Below are 18,361 nucleotides of genomic sequence, written 5' to 3'. Positions count from 1 at the left end.
AAGAAGTTGGCCCAGAGCAGCAAAAAGAAACCATTTCCCCACTCAGCACCTGCTCTAAAACTCACACAAAACTTCTGGCACTCCTCTCCCCATTCATCTGTTAAACTTCCCTCAGCAGCACAGAGAATCTGAGGCCTGGGTAAATTCAGTGCACTGCAAAGAGGAGAGAAAATGCTGCTGCAGAATAACGGGGGACAAGCCAATGCTGGAGGGATGTATTTTCATTAAACACAGATATTTTGATAAAAGCAACCTCATCAAATCAATCCCCCTGAAACTTTATTTTGCTGACCTTAAGCAGTTTGCAATAGGTATTTCAAGTAAAGAAATTACAGTAAAAAAAATTTTCCATGCTTTTGTTTTCCCACTCTTTTATTTATTTGCTTGAAATAAAGGCTCATCCTCGCTGTACTCCTGCAGCCCAACTTCCCTGGGGTTGCAATTCCCGAAACACGTGGGGGCTCTGCATTGCAGAATCTCTCTGCATCCAATTTTCTGCCAGCTCAGAAACTGTCAAAGCACATTTAGAAAGACTTGGAAGCAAATTTCAAAAATAGGTACCCCTAAGTACCGGAAGAAAAGTCGCTTTATGTTCAGTAGAGCTAAGCAGAAAAAAGGAAACACTGCTCTAAGTACTTTGTTACTATCTAAAATGCTGGAAAAGGAACCTGACAGTGAGCACAAAGAAAAGGGGAGAAATCAAAAGTGAATAAATAAAGCAGTAAAAGAATCTGAGCGAGCAGCAGGTAAATGAGAGCAATCCAGGTTAACACCAATAAACATTAATTAAAGCCTGACTCCCTCCCTAGGACAAAACATGTGTGAGAATAATAATGGCAGTGTAAGGAGGAATTAATCAAGGATGTGGCAAAGAGAGAAAGGCTCAGGACAGCCTTGGGCAGTCCTGGTGTGGTCCAGGAGAGGCGATCCCACAACCAATGGCAATGACATCAATTTGCTCATTCTGCAAACCCAAAATGTTCTCAAGAACTGTTTCAGCTCCAGGAAAAAGGCACATCCCTCAAAAATCTCTGGGAATTTCTCTGGGAATGCTCTGAACATTTCAATTTGGGCAGAAAAGGTTAAACAAGGGCGCTTGCAGGGGATGGTTGCATGGCTGGAATATGTTATTCTAATTATTTGTTAAATGGAGCGAGGGCTCAGCTGTAACACAACACCACTTTAATGAAAGCTCCACAGGTTTAATTGAGCAGGGAAACGCTTAACACGGAATGAGGGAAAACAACTCCCATCAACAGCAGCTCTGAAGAGGAAAGGGGCAGAGCAGAGCTTTGAGAAATTCTGCTCGGGCTGGGAGACATGGACCAAGAGGAAAATGAGTTTTACTTGGACCTGTTTGGTAACAAAGGCCACGAACAGGGATTTATTTGGGTATTTTAGCACAGGGCGCCCTGGCATTAGTGGGGAAATCAGGGTGTTTTAATGGATGGATTTTATGGTGTTTTATTTATTATTTTGGTGTTTTAAGGGATGGAAAGAGGACACCTCACCTGCCAGGCACACCGTGAGCGAGTGCAGCACCAGCAGCTCCCATAGCAACCTCATCTTCAGCTCCAGGGGCAGAGGAGAGCAGCCCAGGAATCACAGAGCACAACGGGGCTCCCTGCAAAGCTCAGGCAAGCTTCAGGCTGCAAAACAAAACAAATCACAAGGAGATTTAGGCTGGGGGCTCCTCTTTGCTGACAGCTTGTTCTTCCTTTCCAGGGAAGTTGTATCTGAGGATCAACAAAGAAACTTTTGTTTATTATTATATTATAATAATGATAATAATTTATATTATTATATTATAATAATTAATAATATTAATAATATAATAGTATATAATATTATTATATAATATATTATAATATATTATACATATTATATATTATAATATATAATATATTATACTATGTTATATATAATTATAATACACTATATATAATACAATACATATATAATATATTAATATATTAATGTAATAATGTAATAATGTAATAATGTTATAATATAATAATATAATAATATAATAATATGATAATGATAACAAAAATTAATATTATAATATTACAAAAATTATAATAATTTATATTATTGAAAGTCAATATTATTATATTGACTTTCAAATCATTCTCAGCAGTGATCTGTGACCATTTCATGGTGGCAGGTGAGGATTAAGGAGTGTAACCTGTCGCTGGGAGATTTTTGCTCTCTCTTAATTTTGCCCTGGGGAGATTCACTCCCTGCCTCTCTGGGGTGAGCTGGTGTAATTAGTGAACTCTGCAGATGAAAATGAAAATCAGAGTAATTGCCTGCTCCATAACTTTTCTCTTTTCATCCAGCACACAAAGGGCAGCATCTCTGCCAGGCAGAGCTTTGCAGGAAAGGTTCCCACACTGCTCAAGGAAGGGGATATTTTTCCCATTCCACCTCCAACCTCACTGCTCTAAAATTCTGTTTAAAAATCAACTTTAAAACATCCCCAAGTAAAAACCGATGTTCCCCATGCCCCCTGTTACGACCTGTAAATAATTAGAATTTGAGAGTAATTTAAGACCTTCCCAGCTGATCACTGCAAACCGCCACCGTCCCCCTCCCAGCAACCCAAGGGGGAAAAAATGCCTTCATTTATGAAAGGAACCGCTCCAGAGCAGGCATTTAAATATTAAAAATAAATAAATCAAGCCAGACACACATTCTTATAATTTATTCATCTCGCTGAAGACTGGAAGTTCAGGGGCCTTCGTGCTTACAAGACAAACTGCATGAGTAATAACAAGAGAGGTCTCTGGCTGCTTTTGTGAGCTAAAATTGGGAAAGTTCTTCTAATAAAGTCAGGTTCAATGCCCTGGGAAGGTTGAGAATCTTCACCCTCTGATCTGAAGATGCAGCTTTGAAGCAGGGAGAGATTAATTGCATAAATTCATCTGTTCTCACACAGACTGGTGAGGTGTGCTGGGGGGAGCAGGAATGACCAATCAATGAATCCTAAGAATTATTTAAGGCAATGATTAGAGTAATAATTATTAATTTTGGAAAGAAAATGTCTATATTGATTGACACAGTGAAGCAGTTTCTAGTGAATTCCAAAAATGTATTTTTTTTACCCTAAATAGTCCTGACCTGTGGAAAAACACTAGTTTTCCCCCAAACACCAAATTCTCTAGATTATAACAGCAGCCACACAAGAGATTTCTACCAGTTTTACACCAATTTAAGTGAAATTTGAGATAAATCTTGGATTTCAGCAGCTGCTGAAATTCTTTCCAGTTCTCCTTTTCCCAGGAATTAAAAAGCAATAATAAAAATCCTGGATAGTCTTGAATTTATTACCCCTCCTCATTGCAACTTCAGTTCTTGCCACAGCTGCCCTGACCCAGCATCCATTTGGGGAAAGTTCTGGCTACTGTGAGGGTTTGCAAACTCATTTTATTTATTTGTTTTATTTTCTACTCAGGAAATAATGCTTTTCTCAGCATTTTAAACACAAATACAAAGCATTTCAAAGTTACTAATGGAAATTAGCTTCCAGCTGATAAAGATGTTAAAAGTAGCAGGATCTGTCCTTCCTCCCATCTAGTTTTGACACAACCAGTGGATCTTAATTTCAGCCAAAAATGAAAGTTAGGCTAAAAATATAAATATAAATATATATGATTCTATATAAAAATATAGAATTGTGGAATGGTTTGGGTGGGAAGGGACCTTAAAGCCCATCCAGTGCCATGACAGGGACACCTCCCACTGTCCCAGGCTGCTCCCAGACCCATCCAACCTGGCCTTGGACACTTCCAGGGATCCAGGGACAGCCCCAGAAGCTCTGGGAAATAAATATATTTTAAGTCAAATGAAAAAGCTGAAACTTTTCCATTATTCAGCCATTCAGCAGTTGCTGCAGAGAACCAAGAGACACCAGAGGGTCGTGCACGTGTTTCAAAGCAAAGTTTCCATCTCCCTGATGTCCTCACGGGGTAAAGCACGACAGAAAGTCTCCCCAAAGAGAAACGATGCCTGTCTTGGCAAAAACAGCACTGAAAAGTAAATTAGATGATTACCACTAAAAATATTTTCCTAAGGTTAAATTATGGTGGTTCTCAAGCCACGGCTGCAATTCCATTTCTCGTGATCGTTCCCTATTTCACATGTGAATGAGTCCAATTCTCAGAATGTTTCCCTGTAAATTTTTCTGCTGCTCACATCGGCCTTTGTTCAGAGCTCTGCAAGAACTGTTCAAACACAGAGACTTTTTATGGCAGTGGCTTCAGGAAAAGCAACGTTTGTGCATGAGCAAAAGGTGGATAATTGAAAAGATCCTTCCCATTCCTAAATGCTTCCTGACTATGAAATCCCAGGGGAGTTTGTGCTGCTGCTGAAGGCTGAAAACTCACAAAGTTTACACAAAGTTTAATATTTCATTTGCAGAAGGAAGCAGAGGCAGTTTCAGCACTACACAAGTTACTTTTTGGAGATGAAAATGAGATTGCTGAGCTTCAGTCTGGAAGTGCAGCCCATTAGAAGCCCTGGTGCCACCACACGTGTGCAGATGTCTTTTTAACTTTACTTCTGGCAATGCAGCCATTGCAAATTCCTTCCAAAGGCACCTTTGCTCCTAATTGGATTCTGCCAAAGAAACTTGACTCTAAGAGCTCTGACTGCAGGCAGGAAGGAGGGGGGAAAAAAAAAATATGTGTGGAGTAGAAATATCTGTGGTGAATTTTTCCACGTTTGTGGGCATGGCTGTGAGTAATTTTGTTTGGATTTTTCATGATTAGCACTACTGTAAAAGCAAAATAAAAATTAAAATCCTGAAACTAATACATCTATGGATAGATTTAGAATGTGAAAAACAATTTAAAAGATAAATTTGTACTATGTGACCACTCAGTTTTGTGAATGTTCTGAAGGAAAACCTGCAGAGCACACCTAAGAGTGATGCCTTAGGATTTCAGATTTTCTATTTCCCATCTCTGTGTAACCCTGCAGTTCTTTAGTGCAGAACTCCAAACTCCACACCCAGTGCCAGCTGCTGCTTCCCCACTTTGGGCAGACACAGCAATTCCTCTCCAGGCCTGGCAATCAAGGACACCTCACTGCCTCAGGCCCCAGAGATGGAAACAAAAGGGACTTGGGGGCAGCAAACTTGGGCTAAATGACTTCATTACCTGAGCTGGAATTGGAAAATCAACCCCCAAAATGCAAATGGACCAAACTTATAAAAGTGTAAAACCCGTGACCCGTGGTTCATTTTTGGGGGGTTTTGTCTGCCCTAAATGCACCTGCAGGACCTTCAATGAACAGAACTGCTTTTTATTCCTTTAATTCTGCCTGGCCTCTGTTTTTGGGTAATCCCAAAAAGGCACCAGAGCCCTGCAGAGCTGCAGCATCCTCAGCTGACATTCTGCTGCTGCTGCCCACTGGTGTGCTGCAGAGTGCCAGCTCTGCTCAGCTCCCAGATAAATCACTGCTAATGAAGCGTGCTGCACACACAGACAGCAACAGGCAGCTTTTAATCACCTCGGCCGAGGAAGAGCTCAGGGTAAGCACAAAACACTCGGCACTAATGGGGGACTTGTTAGATTGGAGGTGAAGCCACCCTGGGGCTGCCACAGGTGTGACCTGAGGGCAGGAGCAGCGCTGAGGGGAATTCATTCGCTGCTTCCCTCCACACTGACATTCATCCATCTGCCAAAACCTCCCCAGTGGTGCCCAGCTTTTCAAACAGGAGTGGGGAATCGTGAAAATAATCTCCAGGCTTGGCTGCAGAAGGGAGAGCAGAGCGTTGGGTGGTCCCACTGCTCTCTGGTGTGGGGCTGTGCAGATGCTGGGGGCACAAAATCACAGAATTTTTTGGGTTGGAAAAGACCTCCAAGGTCACTGAGTCCAACCTGTGACCAATCCCCACCCTGAGCAGTGAGTGCTACCTCCAGTCACTCCCTGAACTGTTTAAGGGAAAGAGGAGATAGAAAATGCAGACAACAGCACCTACACGGGATGGATATTGCAGGCCAAATGTAGAAATACCAGAGCCAGCAAAACTTGAGCACTAAGATATAACAGAAGCTCAAATTCCACTTGTATGCACAAGAAAAAAAACCCAAATAAACAAAAAAACCCAAAACAAACAAACAAACAAAAAACCAAAACAAACAAAAAAAACCAAACCAAAACAAAAAAGTTGAAAATAAACCAGAAAGTTTTCTGAGGTTCCAAAAACCCTCTCTTTTTCTTAAAAAAGGAATGCACACCTTCTCTAATTCACACCTATAAAAAGGTCTCTGCCCATCAAAGATGGGCTTGGTAGGTGCTTCAGGATTCTTAGTGGAATCTATGTAATATAACTATGGAATTATTGAGGTTGGAAAGATGTGTGAGATCATCCAGTCCAATCCTTGACCAAACATCAACCAAAAATACCACAATTGTCTGAGAAAACAATGTCAGGTTTCACGTTGTGTTTCCCCTTTGGGCTCTCATTCCCAGTCTGTCACTGGATAGAGATTTCATTTCCCCAGGCCAGGGAAGTTACAGCAGCTCCACAGATGGAATTTCCCAGCCCAGCCCAGTCATTTTTATTTCTCAGGCCTTGGTGAGCTGTGCCCCAGCCGTGTGTGGCTGTCCCATGGATGGATTGTGTCCATCCCAGCCACACAACAAACACAATTCCAACAGCACGAGCAAAGATTCCCGATGGAATCACTCAGGAGGCGCCCACTGCCACGAATGACAACCTCTGGAGGTCAAATACTGTTTATTCCATGGAAATTTCTTTGGTGGAAGTGCTCCCTGATTTATGCTCATCCCAACAACCCCGCTGTGGGGCAGCTCTGCCAGCAGTGGGGCAGACAGGGAGATGCTTCCCTGCTGCTGGAATTACAGATGGAAATCACTCCCACCAACGCCACCCCTTTCTGACAGGGTCTAGAAGCAACATTCCTGGTTTATCTTCCTGCAGGACCTAAAGCCACAGCTTAAAACCTGATTTAGAGGGACTGGATGATGCCTGTAGCATTCACAGCATTCCCTGCACACCTGGGTCACCCCTGAGAGCTCCTTGGAAGCAACAATCCACCCTAAACACGGATATTCCCAGCTGAGTCACAAGCTCCTTATCCACAGCAGTTTTCCACAGTAAATTAATGTTAAAATTACATGTTTTTAATCACCAGCCACTAGCTGCACCATCACCCTCAGGAAATTCAGAATTGCCCTGGAAAACCTGGATAATGCAAGGATAAATCATCTCCAGGGAAGGAGAGCAGGGTGGCTGGACACGAGGCAGAATTAAAGGTATGGGTGTTTATTAGGGCTCGCTGTTTATTGTTCTACCTTTTCCATTAAGGGATGAAATAGGGAATGCCTCACCTGAGGCAGCAGCTCTCAGAGAACATCCACACACAAACAGCCCACAAATTCTGAGGTGCTTTATTCCAAGGAGTAACATTATCATAATAAAAAGCTACAAGCAGTGAAACTTCCTGGCCTGGCTTTTTCTACAAATTATAATTGATCCTCTTTTAGAGAGACTTTTACTAAAGATTGTCTGGATCAGTTACCTTAAAACTCACCACTTTAAAGCCAATTTCCACCTTCACACCGAGTGACATTTTCAGTGCAGTGTTTTGGGAGATTAAAGCCAGGGGCTTTCCCACATAGCCAAGCAATAAATTATAAACCTCAAAAGATGCCAGCTTTAGGGAGAGTAAGATAACTCAAAAGAGCAAAAGATATTTGAGTTGGTATTTCCAAAGTCCACTTCTTATCTCCTAACTATATCACCGGTCCATCATCAACACAAGTGGTCTGGAAGGACCATTACATGTCCAATTTTGCTTTGTTCTTCTTTTTTTTTGCTGTTAGCAAAGCTCTCAGTGAGAGCCCTGAATCAGAGCTCAGCTCTGGTTTATCTTCCTGCAGGACCTAAAGCCACAGCTTAAAACCTGATTTAGAGGGACTGGACGATGCCTGTAGCATTCACAGCATTCCCTGCACACCTGGGTCACCCCTGAGAGCTCCTTGGAAGCAACAATCCACCCTAAACACGGATATTCCCAGCTGAGTCACAAGCTCCTTATCCACAGCAGTTTTCCACAGTAAATTAATGTTAAAATTACATGTTTTTAATCACCAGCCACTAGCTGCACCCTCCTGCTCTCCAAGCAGCCTCTTCCCACCGGAGAGCACAGCCACCCTGGCAAACCCCTTGAGCTGTCAGACTGGAATATTGAACTCCAGCTGACTTTTGAGCATAAATTTCTTACAGAAATAAGGGTTAATTTAGTGCTGTCTCAGTATTACAGAATGCTGCAGGAACAAGGCTCCCAGGACTCTGCTGCCAAGGAAGTTCCTGTTATCCCTAAATCACTGCTTCAAGATAAGGAATCAAGGCAGTTTCACTCTCTGCACAAATTTAGATAAGCAACATTCAAAGTTATCATTCCCTTTTGGAAAGGTCCATTCCCAAAATCCACATTATCAGGCAGCATCGTCTTGTCCAGGAGACAAAAAATTTATGTGAAAACATTGAAAATACTTATGTATCATCTCTAAAATCATCATCTCAATGACATTTCACTTTTCACTGCTGGAGTTTACAGAGTAACCCCTTTGATTTCAAAGGCAAAAGGAGAGTTTTCTCCACAGGAGTTCCACTGGGAGAGTCCAGTCCAGTGGACACACACACACTCACACGCTGAAGAATTCTTTGCCTTCCTTCAGAGGTACAAATTGGAGCTTTCTTAAGGGGATAAAATGGAACTTGGAGAAGAAAAGCAACAAGCAAGTTTATTGACTTTGAAAAGCTGGTGAGAAGCCCGTTCTCTGTGTATTCCTGGGAACAGAGGCTATCAAAACAACAATTCCCTCATCACCTATTACTGGCAGAAGGCTTCCAACCCAGATAATTGAGATGCTTGGACCTCAAATGTTTTTAACTGGTTTGTTAAATCCAAAAATCATCTAGGGAAGGGAAAAAATAACCCTCAGCAATCGTTTTGATACCCCTGCTATGTGATTATTGAGTGTTTTGTTTCCCCTTCAAAGTTTATTTTAAAGACTGCCTGGAATTGAGGGAGTTGGGGATGTTGAGTGAGGAGAGGAGCAGGGTGTGGGGAAGGCTCAGGGCAGGGAGAGCAGACTAAAAACACCTCTAGACTGCACATTTTGTGTGGAAATAAGAAAATGCTGCAGTTCTGAGCTCCCAGGAGCTGGAATGTGCTTCCAAGAGGGCCCAAACTGGAGCTGGGAATGCTCTGCTCACACTCCAGGCTGGGCAGGGGATGGGATGAGCCAGCCCAGGGGATGTTCCAGAGATTTGTGTGAGCACTGGGAGCACAGCAGGGCTGGCTCTGCTGCCCAGGGATTTGTGAGAGACAAATCCCAGGGAGTTTGGGGTGCTGAGCTGCAAAGGAGCCCTGAGCAAAGTGGGATGGGAGGTGGCAGGAAGCGTTCCCCACTCCACAGCCACTCCTCCCACTTGCCTGCCACCCTCTTGACAATTAAATCCCATTTTTTTGTGTGGTGGCAGGTCCCTGCCCCCAGCCCTGCTGCTCTCAGCAGTTCTCCTGCCCACGGCCTGCTGCGGGTGCTCATCTCTCACCGAGCTGGAGCAGCTCACGGTGCAAATCCCAACAGCTCAGCTGCTGCTGTGAAACCACAGAACCCACACAGAGAGACAACACGGCCAAACACAGAATTCACAGGCTCCCAGCCTGCCTTTCCTCCCATTATCTGTGGATTGTTTCCAGCAGCGAGGCCAGGATCACTCCTGGGATATCAAGCGAAGGCACAGCACCATCCTTGAGCATCCTCTGGGATTTTTCTGAAATGGTGAGGTCACTGTTGCCTTGTAAATCTAAAGGCACAGATCCAATTGGTGATATCTTGCTATGGAATAGTCTGGGTTTGCACTTAAATTTGTTATTTTGATTAAAAATTGAGTTTATCCCCAAGGAAATTGATAGGGAATCAGTGCCATGGAAGTCCAGCCTTGACCATGGCCCTCCAGAACAGATTAATTTAGCCCTGGCATCAGTTCACTGAACTGCTCAAGTCCTCAGCATGGACTGAACACAAAGTTTTCCCTCCCACTGGGAGAGCAAATCCTCCAAAATGAAGCCAAGCAGCCAAGAGCAGACCAGTGGAGGCCTCTGTTCCCTCGAGTGCGGCTCAGACAGAGCAGCAGATTCTCTGGGGCTGGGTGTGAAACGAGAAACAGCTCTGCTGCTCAGGCAGTGATGTGCCTTGGGTTATTCTGGGCTGGAATTCAGGGCATAAATAGGCTCCAACAGAAAACAAATTGGTGTCTCAGTACACAGGACCTTTGTTAGCAACGCCAACCCCTCAAACCAGTGTCTGGAAATGCCACGGGCACAGCAGTGCCTGCCTGGTGTGGCCACAGACTGTGGCTCCTGAGGGCCACCTGCCCATGGCCATGTGGCCTTTGCACCTGGCAGCTCCTTGGAGATGCTGGGACAACAAATCTCTGTGAGAAACGATTTAAAAACTGTGGCTGAGCCCTCCAAGAGAGGAGCAGGGCAGGAGCTCGTGGCTGACCCATCCCAGTGACCTGTGGCTGACAGAACAACCCCTGCAGCAGAGCAAAGTGACTCTGGTGACACCTCCTTGGAGTCCCTGGTGCTCCTTGGTACCCACAGCACAATCCTCCTGCTCTGATTTAATTACTAAGCATAAAAGGAAATAAAACTTCAGAATGAAAACAAAGAAATTGCGCTGGGTGTGATTTATGGGAGCTGTTCTCCAGCAGAGCACCATAAACTGCGTGTTTACGATCCCTATTAGAGGGCTGCAAACACTCTGGCATTTCCCTACACTGACTATGCAGATTACATGAAATTACTGCCTTTTCCTGCCTCTGCCATCTTTTATAGAACGAGGGTATTTTTTAAAAGACATCCTCGTACTAAGCAAGGAAAAATAAATAAATAAGGCTCCCTCATTGCCACAGGCTCTCAAGCTGGAATGTGCTGAGCAGCTGGCAGAGGTAGCCAAGGAAAGAGCGCTGCACACAGCTTTGTTTTCAATCTGGAATATCAATTATTGAAGGAATCAAGCCCCTGGCCAGACAAAACAAGGATCATCTCCACAGCGGATAACGAGCAGAGCTCCACAGCCATTCAGGAATGGCTGGATGGCTGCACCAGGATTTATTGAGAGATCACATTAAGCCCTTGGTTTGCTTGTCATAGGCAGCAGATGAAAGGAAACAAGGTTTGCAAACATTGATTTGTGTGTAACAGCTTCAAAAGGTGCGAAGAGAAATGTTTGTTCCTGTTATCCCTCGCTTAGGGCTCTGCCTGTCCCTCACCCTGCGAGCCTGGGATGGGGTGGGATGAGCAGAGCCTGCTCCTGCTGCCTCTGGGAAGGGGCTCTCCCTGCCCAGGTCCCTGCAGGAGCTGCCAGGAGCTCCTCAAAAGGCTCAGGAGGAGGGCAAAGGAGCCAGGAGGGACCTGAGGCTGGGTCTGGATGCACACTCTGACACCAAAGCCACCTGCAGATTTTAAAGCCTCTCCCTGTTTAAAGCCCTGTTTAAAGCAGCAGATTCTGCTCCTGCCTTGCATGGATTGAGTCTGGATGAAGAAGGAGAGGAGTTCACACCAAATTCAGCCTGTTCTCCAAAGGTGAGCAGGAATTCTTTGCCTCAAGGGTGGGGAGGCCCTGGCACAAAGTGCCCAGAGAAGCTTTGGATGCTCCATCCCTGGAAGTGCCCAAGGCCAGGCTGGGCTTGGAGCAACCAGGGAAGCTGGAAGGAGCTGAGCTTTAAGGTCCTTTCCAACCCAAACCGTTCAGTGATTTTGGGAATTCATCCCCATCCAGGCTGCAGAGAGCACAGCTACCAGCTGGACCCCATAAAAGCCACATGTCTTGGTGCTGTGTCAAACCAGACCATTCACCCCCACTTTGAAACCTCTTCAAATGCTAATTGCCAACATTTCAACCTCTACCTGCACCTTTAGGTGCCAACTGATTTCCAGCCATAGTTGGGATTTTCCACCTTTCCTTCTGCATAGATGGAGTTGTCAGGTCAAATTGAATATATCCAATATTTGGCAAAATTTCATTGTGATGTCTGGGTGATTCTGGGACAATTCCTTTTAATTTTTATTTTTTTTTTCAAATTGTAACATCTCAAATTGAAGATAAAATAAGAGTTCAAAACCAGGAAACAGAGTTAGAAAATTAAGACTGAGAAAAGGATGAGTAAAAAATGTCAAAGTGTGAAGTTTGGGGTGGGAGAGAGGAGCATGAGCAGGCACTGGAGGCAAAGCCACCCTCCAGCAGGCAGGAGACTCCAAAAACAGCAGAGGGTGGATTGAGATTCCAGCTGGGAACAGTCAGCCCCAAATCCTGTCACAGCTCTCCCCTGCCATGGAATTAAAGGGAATTTTTGGCTGGCTAGATAAGAATTTACTGCATGCAGTAAAACTCCAATTGTACAACTGAAGTTACAACAGCAGTGTGTTAATTTATCTCCTGTTCACACCGTTAAAGCAATGACTGCGAGCTAAAACCAGGGAGAAGAAATCACCCAGTTTATGGCCCCTATTAGTTCCAAGGGGCTTTGGATAAGACCATATTGGAAATAATAGAAATATCACCAGATGGAAGGGAAAAATAAATGATCAATATCTGCATCATCAAATTTATCAGTTAAATCAGTTCTGGGTGTAGGATATCCATTGAAAAAGAACTACACACGTTATAAACCATGGCCAACATTTAACCAGAAGCCCTTATTTAATTTTATTTTAATTAAAGCTCAAATCATTACATTCCCCTGTATTTTATGACTGTCACTTTATCAAGGGGAACTCCATAAAATATCCAAAGCAAGAAGTTATAGATAAAAAAGGAAAAATAAGTATTTCAATCGAGAGAATTATTTCCTCCTTTTAATTTTCTTTTTAGATCACTGCACAAGAGAGAAAATCCCAGTAAAGGCACAGCAGGCACTGAAAACTGAATTGTTTTGAGTTGGGAGATATAAAAATGTTTAATTTCAGCCTACAAAGTTGCTGGTTTTTAACTGTCCCTTAGTTTATCTGTCTGTTCCTTCTGTCTGCTCCCTTCTGCACAAGTTCTCAAGCCCAGCAGCCCTCAGACTTCGAGGTTTGTAAAGATATTAAACTTTACACAAAGATCAATTACTTATAGAAAGTTCAGTCTGCCTTTGAACCCAGATGTGAAACTATTCCATTTGATTCTGATGGAGACGTGGCCACTGCTTGTTTCCACATTTTCCTTTAGAGAAATGTTCATTCAGCTAACCAGGAAGTTCAGAGAAACTATTAAAATAAACCACACAGGGGTTAATTTGAATGCAGTTAAAAATTCAGGCAATTTCCATCAATCTTGACCTAGATTTGAAATTTATTGCAAGAACTCCACGCAGAAGCTTTCCTTTGGCCTGGGAGCATCCCTGCAGCTGGCTCAGGGCTGGGGCTGAGGGGTTGCTGGGATGATTTCTGCTCGTGGCTGCAGCCCCACGAGGGACAGGCACATCTCTGGCACCGGGAAATCACCTTGGATGAGGGAATGCTCGGGTTGGAAATGACCTCAAAGCTCATCCAGTGCCACCCCAGCCCTGGGCAGGGACACCTTCCACTGTCCCAGGCTGCTCCAACCTGGCCTTGGACACTGCCAGGGATCCAGGGACAGACAGAACTGCTCTGGGAATCCATTCCAGCCCATCACCACCCTCATTCCTTCCCAATATCCCATCCATCCCTGCCCTCTGGCACTGGGAGCCATTCCCTGTGTCCTGTCCCTCCATCCCTGTCCCCAGTCCCTCTCCAGCTCTCCTGGAGCCCCTTCAGGCCCTGCCAGGGGCTCTGAGCTCTCCCTGGATCTTCTCCTCTCCAGGTGAGCACCCCCAGCTCTCCCTGGATCTTCTCCTCTCCAGGTGAGCACCCCCAGCTCTCCCTGGATCTTCTCCTCTCCAGGTGAGCACCCCCAGCTCTCCCTGGATCTTCTCCTCTCCAGGTGAGCACCCCCAGCTCTCCCTGGATCTTCTCCTCTCCAGGTGAGCACCCCCAGCTCTCCCTGGATCTTCTCCTCTCCAGGTGAGCACTCCCAGCTCTCCCTGGAGCTTCTCCTCTCCAGGTGAGCACCCCCAGCTCTCCCTGGATCTTCTCCTCTTCAGGTGAGCACCCCCAGCTCTCCCTGGAGCTTCTCCTCTCCAGGTGAGCACCCCCAGCTCTCCCTGGATCTTCTCCTCTCCAGGTGAGCACCCAGCTCTCCCAGCCTGGCTCCAGCCCATCTCCATGCTCTCCCCTGGACTCTCCCCAGCAGCTCCATGGCTTTGATATTTTGGGGGCCCCAGAGCTGGAGGTGCCTCCAATGCTCAGCCCAGTGCTAAGCCCAAACACAGCTTCCAAACAGAAGGGAACTGAACACAGTCATTCCCAGAATCTGCCTCCATACCCTTCCCAAAAGGTTCATTTTCAGAGGCCCAGAGCAGCCCACTAAAAGTCTGTCACAATGCTCAGCTGTAATCACCAGCCTTGGCCTGGGGACAGATCAAAGCAATTTGCTATAAAAGGGCAGGAAAGACAAGTTTTTGGTTGTAGTGCCAGAGGAAAAAGGCTTCAAAGATGTTTCCTGACATGCTGGCTGCTGCTCTGCGAGTGACGCCGCACAGCAGCTCGTAATGAAAACCGACAGCGCTGGTGCTTACACAACTCTACACGTGTAACACCCAGGCAATGTGTGGCAAAAACAGCATTTTGAGGCAATAACAGGCTCAAAGTAAACTCTAACAGCAAGCACGGAGATCCCTCTGGAGATTTCTTGTGGGAAAATTACACTAAACCCCAGTATTGACATAAGGTTAAAAGATATTCTAAATCAATTGACATTTAAGGCTGCAGCAGTGTTAGCATGTCTGGAAAATGCAAAAAGCTTGTTAACCCCACTGTATCGGTCTTTAACTTGAAAATGCTGCCTCCATCTGATACTGGCAAGGAGATACTCAGTGTAATCAGGAGGTTTTAACCTACTAAGAGCCAGCCACGCAGTGCATGTTCATGTTAAACAGTGCAGGCTGGAACCCCAGCTGGGGATTCCTCCCTGCCCTTCCTGCCCTTCCTGCTCATCCAGGGGAAGTTGGAAGGAGTCAAATGAGAAATAAGTTTTACAGTGTCACCCCAATTTTCCTCATTCCTGTGGGCCCCCAGCTGTTTTCCTCTGAGGCTGCAGCACATCCCTGCATTAGGAGCTGTTGCTGAGGTGTTCACCCCTCCCAGCTCTGCAGAGTTTAAATTGTTTCCTGTTCCTTCCATCTGGGATGTGGTCACCGAGCTGTCTCTGCTGCTTCCACCCCACTAAACCCCATTATGGTTTAATGACCATAATCCCCCTTCCCTCTCCTGGGAGCAGATGGTGAGCACACACACACACACACACAACTTCATCAAATCTCCTCAAATCCATAATTTATAGGCAGGGAAGTTCATCAGCCACCTAACCTCATTAGCTTCTCACGCCCCACTTGCAGAACTTCAGAGATCCTTCCAGAATTGTTGATAAGATCCCTGAGAGGTGAAATAAATTCTAAACAATTTGTATTTTAAACTGGTGCCCAGGAGCTGAACCTGACTCCCTGGCAGAGCCAGCACTGTGTGCAGCCTTTTGCTTTTTAATAGATTAATTTTTTCAAAGCTGAGCTTTGAAAAAAATGTCAAAGAATCCTTTTAGAAACCATTCCTTCACTTTCAGGAAGACTGGACAAATTCTGGAACTTCGCAGTTTAAGAGCCATAGCAGCTAAACTGATCATCCAAAAGCATCATAACAATTAGCACGAAACACAGAGCAAGCACCAGAACAACTCACAAAGCCACACCCCCTGATGTTTTAGCTAAAAATAGCAGCTTTCTGCCCAAAACAGTGCACCTGACAAGTTATGGAGACAAGTGAAATTGTGTTTAAAGATACACGTGATGGATCATGGCTGTAATTCCCACACTGCCTAAATTCCACAGCTCACAGTGATTTCAGCTCAGCTTTTTAACACACGCAGAATTATCAGCAAAGCTGAATCCAGCCTGGTTAATGGCTTGAATCACCTTTGTGGCTCTCTTTCCCTGCCCAGAGCAGAGAGCCCTGCAGGAGGTGCAGCTCCAGTGCAGGAGGCACAGCTCCAGTGCAGGAGGCACAGCTCCAGTGCAGGAGGAGCAGCTCCAGTGCAGAAGGTGCAGCTCCAGTGCAGGAGGCACAGCTCCAGTGCAGGAGGCACAGCTCCAGTGCAGGAGGTGTAGCTCCAGTGCAGGAGGTGTAGCTCCAGTACAGGAGATGCAGCTCCAGTGCAGGAGGAGCAGCTCCAGTGCAGAAGGTGCAGCTCCAGTGCAGGAGGCACAGCTCCAGTGCAGGAGGTGCAGCTCCAGTGCAGGAGATGCAGCTCCAGTGCAGGAGGAGCAGCTCCAGTGCAGAAGGTGCAGCTCCAGTGCAGGAGATGCAGCTCCAGTGCAGGAGATGCAGCTCCAGTGCAGAAGGGGCAGCTCCAGTGCAGGAGGCACAGCTCCAGTGCAGGAGGTGCTGCCACCCCTGCACAGCCCAGCTGCTCTCCCCTCCTGCTCCCTCCGATCTCACAAATGCTCCCAGAGGGTTTTGGGACAAGCAGAATGTTGAATTATGAAGTGCAGCTGCTTGTTTTTACCAGGCAGGGAGTTCAGGGGGCTGTGGATTTCATCCAGCAGGACACCAGCTCTGTTCTGTCACAGCAATACCTGCACTCCAGTCTGCGCTCCCGAGGAAAATCTCGGCTGGGACTTGAGTTTTGTCACAAATCTCACACAATAATCCATAAAGATGAAAGCTGTGGAGAGCCAGAGTAATTTCATAACATCTCTTAGCACAAATGCAACATGACACGTGCACCCAGAGCTGTTTGTTGAGATGTAGCTCGCGTGCTTTTTCATTACATTAATACCAGTTTGCTTTTCCCCTCGCTAGCACGATTTCACCTGTAACATGTGTTTATTTTGAGGGGTTTGCTGCTCCCTGAGCTCGGCACAGCAGGTGTTTTCTTTGGAAAAAGCTTGAAACAACAAGAAGCTGTGTTTCCCTGAGGGAGCAGGGCCCAGAAGGTGCCTGCCCAGCATCCCCTGAGCATCCCAGCTCCCTCTCCCAGTAACGCTGACACAAACAACGCTTCAGCACATCTGCATCTCCAGCAGAGCTCCAGGGGATGGGCTCAGCAGCACTACAGCTAATTAGGGACCTGGCTGAGGAGGAACCGTGCATTGAACACATTTTACCACCTGCAGCTCACAGAAGGATGATTTGGGCTCTACTGAAGCACAAGGTCCCATCCCTAAAAACATTTACCCGAATCTGTGAGGGCATCACCCACACACCAGCGAGCCCTTGTCTCCCAGAAGGGCTCTGCACATCTCTCACATTCACATTTCACTGTGTACCTCATGTGCATCATTTTATTCTCGCTGATATCCACCCCAGCCTGCCCAAAAAGAGCCAAGGTCCTGTCTTTTCCACAGGCACATCCCCACACACCTCTGGAATGGCACCACTCATCACCAGGCTGCAGGAACTGCTTTTCAATCTATTTTTTAGCTTATACAGATATTTTTATACACATTTAAGCATCAAAAAGCAGCTAAAGGCAATTCATTTCCTCTTAAATATTTTTAAATACTTAAATACTTTTCTAACTGTAAACAGGTGAAGTTTCCTGATCCTTTCCACAGTAACTCCCCAGTGCATGTGGCAGCTGTTCCCAAATTCCTCCCAGTGGCCTCACACTGGGTATTTCCCCACACATCCTCAGCACAAAGCTGTTCCTGTGCATTTCACCTGCCCACAGCCCTCTTGGACCCACACTGCCTTCTTTACATTTCCTTTGCAGAGCACTTGAATTCCCATCCCTGATACAGGGTTTCCTTCTGGCAAGCTTTAAATTTGCCTTCTTTATTTGCCAACTGCCCAGGATGCTCAGCTTCTGGAAATTCTGACCCTCCTTAAAACTCTGCACTGCTGCATTTTGTATCTTGCCAAAAGACACTTTATTCCTTTGGTCTCCCCCTGATGCTCCTCTCTGAGTTTAAATCACCATTTTTCCACGCTCAGACCCAGCCCTTTGCTGTGTAAGGAAACTGCTTTATGGGCTCCTTGAGAGTACGGAGCTTTTAATTGTGGTAACAGAGCTCTAACAAAGCTTTTCTGGGCAATAAATTCAGGCAAATCTTACCTGGGGTGCAGAGCTGGGCTCCCCCTGTAGCACAGAACTTCTGCTGCACCACTGGCACTATCAACTGAGCACTGCTGAGCTCAACAGTCCAAATTCCTGATTTATTCCTGGTTCCAAGCCAAATACTCGATGCTGCTGA

The 18,361-nt window shown here is 45.6% G+C and overlaps 1 protein-coding gene across 1 annotated transcript in view; it reads right to left on the bottom strand.

Moving 5' to 3' along the window:
• LOC131582081 (contactin-4) overlaps positions 1–18,361 on the bottom strand; it is a 271,208-nt gene that overhangs the window by 128,794 nt on the left and 124,053 nt on the right. The window contains exon 3 of the mRNA XM_058844908.1: positions 1,512–1,649. Within this exon, the coding sequence (XP_058700891.1) occupies positions 1,512–1,566 (55 nt within the window). The 5' untranslated portion in view covers positions 1,567–1,649. The remainder of the gene's footprint in view (positions 1–1,511; positions 1,650–18,361) is intronic.

The sequence above is a fragment of the Poecile atricapillus genome, chromosome 9 (assembly GCF_030490865.1).
Source record: "Poecile atricapillus isolate bPoeAtr1 chromosome 9, bPoeAtr1.hap1, whole genome shotgun sequence".
In the NCBI taxonomy this organism is placed as follows: domain Eukaryota; kingdom Metazoa; phylum Chordata; class Aves; order Passeriformes; family Paridae; genus Poecile; species Poecile atricapillus.
The sequence above is the reverse complement of the archived record's forward strand: the minus strand, read 5'-3'. Positions and strand labels throughout refer to the sequence as shown.